Source organism: Nicotiana tomentosiformis, chromosome 4, assembly GCF_000390325.3.
Source record: "Nicotiana tomentosiformis chromosome 4, ASM39032v3, whole genome shotgun sequence".
Classification (NCBI taxonomy): Eukaryota; Viridiplantae; Streptophyta; class Magnoliopsida; order Solanales; family Solanaceae; genus Nicotiana; species Nicotiana tomentosiformis.
The window spans coordinates 95,671,574-95,679,419 of record NC_090815.1 but is presented as its reverse complement, the minus strand read 5'-3'; the positions used below and the strand labels follow the sequence as shown (position 1 = coordinate 95,679,419).

The window sequence follows — 7,846 nt, the reverse complement described above, 5'->3', positions numbered from 1 at the left end:
ACCATAGTAGATGAATAATTTTAGACATTTTCCCAATTAGTTTCTTGGTCTGATGTGATTACTAGACATGAACTTCAATAACTTTGTTTACAAAAAAATCTCTACAATTTGGTTACCAAAAACTTAAATTAATGCAAAAGCATATTTTCCAACAAAATCTAAACAAAAGACATTTAGAGAATATTTAATAATCAATGTGTTACGTATGAAGTAATTAAAAAACTCATTAAAAGGCCCTTAAACCCTATCCCCAAAGTTGCAGGCAATTCTATTGCTGATTCTATTGTAAAAGATTCCTTCATTTATTCTATTGCTGATTCTGCCCCTTAGGCATCAATGGCTACCAATTTGGAGGATCATATAGAAAAAGTTTTATGGACAGAGCAGCAAATTTCTCGACGACTTTCTGAGCTTGCTTCCCAAATTACCCTCAACTTTTCTTCTTGTAAATCCGCTCCGGTCGCCGTTGGCGTTGCCACTGGTGCTTTTCTGTTCCTAGCTGACCTTGTTCGCAAAATCAAACTTCCCATTTCCGTTGATTTTGTTCGGGTTGAATCGTACGGCTCTGGTACTGTATCCAATGGCAAACCCAAGATTTCTTGCGACTTGAAAATTGATGTTACTGGAAAGCATGTGATTTTGGTATGAATTTGTTAATTATAGTGTTTGGGAGAATTCCTTTTTTTGGTATGTTAGGGTTCATCAGTTTGAGATATATACGTGCAATTGAGATAATTAAAAATGCAATCTTTATTCACTGGTTATACTTATTTTTTCAGTTCTAGCAGCTGAAATTTTGTACATCATAATTCAAACTGTTGTAATTTATAAAAGTATTCTGTTTGTGTCACTTTATGGAAATCTTTGCAAGACTAAGGGTGTGCTTGGTATGAATCCAACATTTTTTGGCCACCAAACACCAAAAGATACCTTTCTTGAAAATATTTTCCATAAAAGAGTGAAAGATGACTTTCTTCGCTTATGTTTTTCTCTTATCGTGTCCATTTGAAATAGTTCTAAACATTAGAGGGTTGGATAGTAAGACAAAGTTTCTTCTGGAAAGTGCTTTCCGAAAAATATTTTCCATCATTACCAAACACACCCTAAGCACTTCTCCATTTACACATTTTTGCTGGAAAGGTAGAAAATGGAAATCACCTGATGTGGGTGCACATACAGAAAGATTGTTTATAACTAGGGGGAAGCAAGAAAATTGCTCTTTGTGACTGGATTTTTAAGTCCCTTTACATTTGAGATGTTGCATGTATGACTTGACAAAAGATCACGTGTACATCTTAGTTAACATAAGGTACACGTTTTCCAGTAGAATATCTTGCTACCATTTAGGATTTAGGGGAGATCCTGCCAAAGTGTGTATTAGGGTCCTCTTGGTCGAGCTTTCATTCTCCAAGTATCTTGGCTGGTTAATTTGTCGTGTCCCCATCTATTGTCGTCATAACTGCTGCTATTTGGTTGTCTCAGTCTTCCCCTTCCCTTCCTCAATTTTCAGATTTATAAGCGAACCATTAGCTTGTGTTGTGTGTGAGTTGCAGTATATATAAGTTTTGTTACGTGCTTGGAGCATGAAGATTCTTTCAACTTAGCCTTACCTATCGGTCGGACTCGTGAATCCTGTGTTTAAGTTGTAAAATTGTATTGGTGACCATATCTAAAATGAACCTGCATATCAGCATACTGACATTTTATTTGATTAATTATTGTTTTTGAAACATGTTGAATCTGAGCTGATAATCATGGCTCTTCTGACATTTCTCCAGGTTGAGGACATTGTGGATACAGGAAACACGTTGTCGTGCCTCATTGAACACTTGAAATCTAAAGGGGCATCATCCATATCAGTGTGCACTCTCCTTGATAAACCATCAAAGAGGAAGGTTAATTTTGAACTTGTCGGAGAAGGGAAGTTCTACCGTGGTTTTGAGGTAATCTCTAACATTCTCTTTGCTTTATCTTGTCTAGCAGGGGAAAAAAAAGGCAATGCTTCTTTTATCATAGTTGCGTTCTGCTTCCCAGACTGTCTAACAGAAAATAAACGAAGTAAAACGAGAAGGGGAGACTGTAGCAATCACCTGCCTAATCTAAAGAGCTAAAGCATTTTATTTGGGGAAAAAAAAGCATATTTCGAGAACCTTTAAGTTAACTCTTAATTCATGAAAAAGGAAAGATTAATCTCTCTCCACCTATGAAAGACTTATTGCAGTAGCAAATTTTCTTGTCCACACTGTGAAATTGGCAAGTATTTGATATATGCTTCTACGGTTTATGTGCTTTCTTAATATGTCCCTTCCGCATGAGAAGACTTGAAATTATTCATTGTTATAGCAGCCAGTAACTTTCATGACAAAGAGGTTGGTTTACTACATTGGTTGATGACCATTTATGCAATAGAGAAAAAGTTGGCATTGGTTTTGTAAAATGATACTACATTTTTAGTTCTTTTCTTGCCCCATAATTAAATTGAGAAACTGAGATTTCTCTGCATGTCGCTAACCGATATCACAGGAAGATACTATTGGCAAATCAAATATTGAAACATAGCATTACAATAGATTAGACTCGTTGCTATTTTGATGGATAATCAGCCTATAACAACAGCATGTCTAGAAAGAAAGATGTAGTTTGTGTTTGGATAGCTCCTAGCCTCCTACATCCCCCTTCCCCTTTCCTCCTGCAGAAAAAGATTAATTGAAACTCCATTCTTCTATTTGTAAATGTTTACTTATAACTTTCTATTCCGCACTGGGAATCTTGGTTCAAGTAAGTAACCTTTTATTTATCATTCGTCATTTAATTTGCATGCAGTGTCCAGATTATTTTGTGGTTGGCTATGGGTTAGATTTTGCTGAGCTTTATAGGAACTTACCCTACGTGGGGGTCCTCAAACCTGAGATGTACAGTTGATTCCATACAAGGAAAATTCTTTATTTGATGGATACATTCAACCTTTTGCTGATGAAGAGGTGCCAATTTCCTTATTTTGTGAAACAGAGGGACTGCAAAGGATCAGTTCTAAGCATTTTTTCCCCTTTACCCGGGCCCCTGCCCCGCCCCCTTGCCCTCGTCCAGTTTATATTCTAATATACTTACACCTGCATATTCAGTGTGTGGCTCCTCTCAAATACATAAGAATTGAATAGTTTTCGCAAACTTTATCCCTCATTTTCCTGTCTCTATGTTTTGTTGTGTGCGCGCCTGTATGGTTAGTAATTTGTATTTTAGTAGGGGAGTAACTATTATTAGAACTCAACGGCATTTCAATTTTCTGAAATTCGTTTGACTGACGTAGATTATTCTATTTGACCAACACTTGATGAACCTGCAAAATAACTAGATACTATGAAATCTGATGTACTTAGAAAATACTGATAATTGAATTACTGATAAGACATTTTGTTCCCTTTCGTCAAGTAGGTAAACTAGGCATATGAACCACTTTGCCTTAGATCTTACTTTTCATTTGTAGTAAAAAGGTTTTCTTTTCTTCCCTGTCTTGTACAATATATTTTGAGTTCAATATATCCAAATTTTCAGCCTATGCAATTGTTCAGTCTCAACGGTTAATAAGTTAGGCAAGTTATAAACATTGAGAGAGAGAGAGAGAGAGAGAGAGAGAGAGTATCATTATTAAGTCACTTGGTTCTCAATAGATTTAAGAACAATAAAAAGAAAGAAAAGAAGGAAATAAACAACCAGTACATAATAAATATTAGAGCAATATTCATCATTTTTATGAATGCAAGGGACATTATTCTTTCCATGGAAGTGCAAGAGGGCGTGGATTTTTGGGATTAACTAAATTCCCAGCAGTATCATAAATTATGACACCAGAAAATTCAGGAAGCTGGCACTTCCCTCCCATGATTATATTCTTCTTCCAGATTGCAGAGACTTCTCCACTACATGTGTTTGGATCAACTTCTCCAAAATAGTAACTCTGATCAATCTCTTCATTGCTGAGTTGAATAACAGGATCATGTTCATCACCATAGCCATAACATGCTCTCCATTTGCGCTTCCATTTCCTCGAATGGCTTGCAACTAGTTGAGATAGGCTAGTGAACTTGTTTTCCAAGAGTACTAGTGTGCGAGCCATGAAATAAGTATATAATTAAGTCGTCGATTCAACCTATCTTGATGGGATTTTTCTAGTTGGTAGCGCGAGATGTATTGGTTCTCCCTTTCCTTGTAGCTTGTTTCTAAGTTGGACGACTGGTGTTATTTAAGGGTATGTGCTTATGTAAGTTGCATGGATGAATTGGGGTTGTTGAGTTTGGAGATTAGTTGCATAATCTACAGTTTGGTCCAAGATTTGAAGCAATAGTTAATAAAGTGAAGTGGTTTTGGAGACTTAGTTGTGGGTTCAGTTAAACATATCCAATTTCTCAAAATAGATAACAAAGAATCTGAAGAAGTCCTATTTGTCAACTTTGCAGAGGGAAAATGTATGTGGCTAATCACTTCTACCTGATCCAAATTACTTTTGATCTCGAACACGTGTGTGTAATTCGTCCTAGCAAAAGCAATCTGATAGTCAAAAAGTTGCAATTGGAACTATAGTTACCAATTCAACCAAATCCACTTGGATTGTCCCCTCAGGAACATCCCATACAAAAAAATTACCCGTTTGACCATAAGTATTTACAAATAGTACATAGTAATTTAAAACTTGTTTAAGGTGTACTTCACTAAAATACTGATTTTTCAACTTTTCCCGTTTCTTCAAGTACATTTTTGGGGTTTTTACATTGTATAGCCGTCCACCCAAATAAATAGCCGGTAAATGTGCAATTAGTGTATAATTTTATTTATATTGGCTAACGGATGTAAATAGTTTCAGTCGAGGGGTCAATGTGTAACCAAATATTGTCCGAACCCTACCAAGATTACAACATTATTTCCAAAAAATGCATGGCAAAATTCAAAATTGGCCGGTCGGGCGAAACTAATCGCATTCCCCGGCAAAATATTACATAATTAATATATATATATATATATATATATATATATACCTTCATACAAACAATATACATTTATCAGCTATTATTATTATTATTTGGAGAGGCTAAAAATTATAAATTTCTCAAAATTGTAAGTGGGAACATGGGCCTTTCTTGCTCACCAAATTCTTTTTCAGCCCATTAAAAATCACTAGATCGGGGTTTAGTTACCCCATCAAGAACAGCAAAGGAAAGGGTTTTCTTTTTCATTTTCCTTTGCGTTCTTGCTCGCTCTCTCAATCAAAATGCATCGACGTTCATCAATCTCTCTCTGCAAATCGCTTCTCAAACACCCTTTTGAGAAATCAACAGTACCCAAATCTTCTTTTTCCTTAACAACTCTTACATCTGACTCAATTATATCCGTAAACCTCACGAAAGCCAGACATTTTCTTGGTCCAACGAGATCAAATTCATCGACCCAGTTCATAATTTCGCAGAATGTAAGGAAATACAGTGTTGACACTGATAAAGAAGTTGATAAAATTAACCTCAAGTTTGCAGAGGCAAGAGAGGAGATAGAATCAGCTATGGAATCCAAAGAAACTGTGTATTTTAACGAAGAAGCTGAATGTGCTCGTGCTGCTGTTAAGGAAGTTCTTGACTTGTATTATGGGTTGTTGGAAAACCTGTCAGAGAGTGAAAAAGGAGTGATTCAGAGGTCTATGGGGCTTAAGATTGAGCAATTGAAGGCTGAGCTTGAGCAATTGAATGAGTGAATGGTATGTTTTATTTGTGGTTTATTTTTAAAATTTTTTAATTCATTTGGTCATGTATACTAATAACTTCCATGCAATGCAAATGCTAATGATTGGAATCAAGTGTAACTGTATAATTGTGTCTGACTTGTTAGCTTGAATTTAAAGATTTTTTTGTCTGATTGTTATGTTGTAAGATGCGCTTTTCTGAGGCATCTTTTTCCGGTAGATTAATTTGCATTGCATATTCCTATTCACTATGAATTTGATATAGAGTAATTTTACGAAGCTGTTATGAGTTCAGATACAAGCTCTAGTTCATATCATGAAATGTTGCTTATATGTCTACCAATTTGTATGTACTTTCTCTACTTATCCAAAAAAAGGAAAAAGTTGTGTGTACCATCTGTATATTTGACTGATTCTCAATTTTGACAAGAGTCTGCTCCTCTCTCAACTAAAGCTCACAACTAGTTGCAAGTTTAAACATTTTTTTCATTAATAGACCTAAGCGACAATAGTATGGAAAGAACTTAATGTTTGTAAAAACTTTCCTACTAAAAATGTAGCATCACAGGAAGCATCTGATTTTTTTCTGATAAGGTAAATATTTATTTATAAGGTACCAAGATGGTATAAAAAGATACAGAAAACATCCCAAATTACAACATCAGCAAATTGTTCTTCCCCTTCTAACACCTCCAGAAATTCCATATAATGATTCAGATTTCCTAACTGACTACATTTGCACCAAAAATTACAGATTCTGAAGACATATTCTTAATTCTAATAATGTGATTTCTATGTCCCATTTCAAATAAAATTCTAATAATGTGATTTCTATGTCCTTCAAAACAAGCCTTGTTTCTTTCCAGCCATAAGGTCCATAGGATGCACAATGGAATGGTTTTCCACATCTGTTTCAGCCTTCTAGGTGCCCTTTGAGATCGACAAGCTTCTAATAAGCCCTGCACAGATTGAGGCATCACCCAAGAAATACCACAGATGCTAAAAAATAGATCCCAGCATTGCCCATATACTCTGCAATGAAGAAGGAGATGGTTCACTGATTCTTGCTCTTCTTCACATAGATAACACCTATTGCACAGACTGAAGCCTCTTTTCTGCAAATTATCCTGAGTCAAACAGGCTCCCCAGGCTGCAATCCACCCAAAGCAATCTACCTTAACTGGAGCTTTGGTTTTCCAAATAATCTTCCAAGGCCAGTTATTATCTCTGTGATTGACTGTTCTATCAACCTGTTGTAACAGCTTTTCACTGAGAATGTCCTATCCTTGCTGGCAGTCCAAATCAAAGAGTCCACCTTGTTATGATCAATTGCAACCTGTCCTACTAGCTGCAGCAATTGGGAAACATCCTCAACTTCCTAATCATCCAAATTCTTTCTGAGAACTACCTGCCAACCTGTATCTGAGTAGAAATCAGACATGGTACTGCCCCAGTTAACAGAATAAGTGAACAAATTAGGGAATCTAGATTTCAGACACTCATCCCCTATCCATAAATCTGTCCAAAACTTGATTCTTTGTCCATTTCTAACTTCCAATTTAGATAATCTAAAAATTCTTCCCATAGTCTGCTAATGCACTTCCATAAACCTCCTCTTCCCTTCGTTAGTGTTCGCGAAAGCCCCAGTTAGAAGATGTTTACTGTATGTGATAATGGATAGATGGCCCAATCTTGCTATATTGGTTGAAGTTGGCTAATTACTTACTCCTTTAAGTTGAAAAGATCATTGTCGTATGGAAGTAGTCATGTCCTTTTAGTCTGAAACTGTCTTGCAAGGCTACGGCTTCAATTTCATTTCACCAGATGTGTGAAGAAATCATTAGTTGCATATAGAACAGCACCCTGGCACTTCATTCGAAAAAGACCAAGCATTCATTGACCATGCACTTATTAGGTACTTATATTCAATGTACGTAATACAGGATTATCACTTATCAGAACTAAAAATTAAATACATGAGTAACGGGTATGCGGTTCTTAAATGAAGAATGATATATTCTTCCTCTTTATTTTGGCTCAAATGATTATGTAAATTAGTAGGAGCAGAAATCACCATATTCTCCTATTTTTTGGCCTCTGGCGATCCATGGTTGTCTACTG

General features: G+C 35.9%; 3 protein-coding genes across 3 annotated transcripts; 2 read left to right on the top strand and 1 right to left on the bottom strand.

Annotated features, from left to right (window-relative positions):
* Nucleotides 1–219: 219 nt before the first annotated feature.
* Nucleotides 220–3,168, top strand: LOC104118295 (uncharacterized). The gene is made up of 3 exons (XM_009629515.4): nucleotides 220–642; nucleotides 1,779–1,943; nucleotides 2,824–3,168. The coding sequence occupies exons 1-3, from the start codon at nucleotides 337–339 to the stop codon at nucleotides 2,920–2,922; spliced, it is 570 nt and encodes a 189-aa protein (XP_009627810.1). The 5' UTR covers nucleotides 220–336; the 3' UTR covers nucleotides 2,923–3,168.
* Nucleotides 3,169–3,449: 281 nt separating this feature from the next.
* Nucleotides 3,450–4,388, bottom strand: LOC104118294 (uncharacterized). Its single transcript, XM_009629514.4, has one exon. The coding sequence runs from the start codon at nucleotides 4,112–4,114 to the stop codon at nucleotides 3,767–3,769; it is 348 nt and encodes a 115-aa protein (XP_009627809.1). The 5' UTR covers nucleotides 4,115–4,388; the 3' UTR covers nucleotides 3,450–3,766.
* An 875-nt stretch (nucleotides 4,389–5,263) lies between these two features.
* Nucleotides 5,264–5,737, top strand: LOC104118293 (embryogenesis-like protein). The gene has a single exon (XM_018778305.1). The coding sequence runs from the start codon at nucleotides 5,264–5,266 to the stop codon at nucleotides 5,735–5,737; it is 474 nt and encodes a 157-aa protein (XP_018633821.1).
* Nucleotides 5,738–7,846: the final 2,109 nt, after the last annotated feature.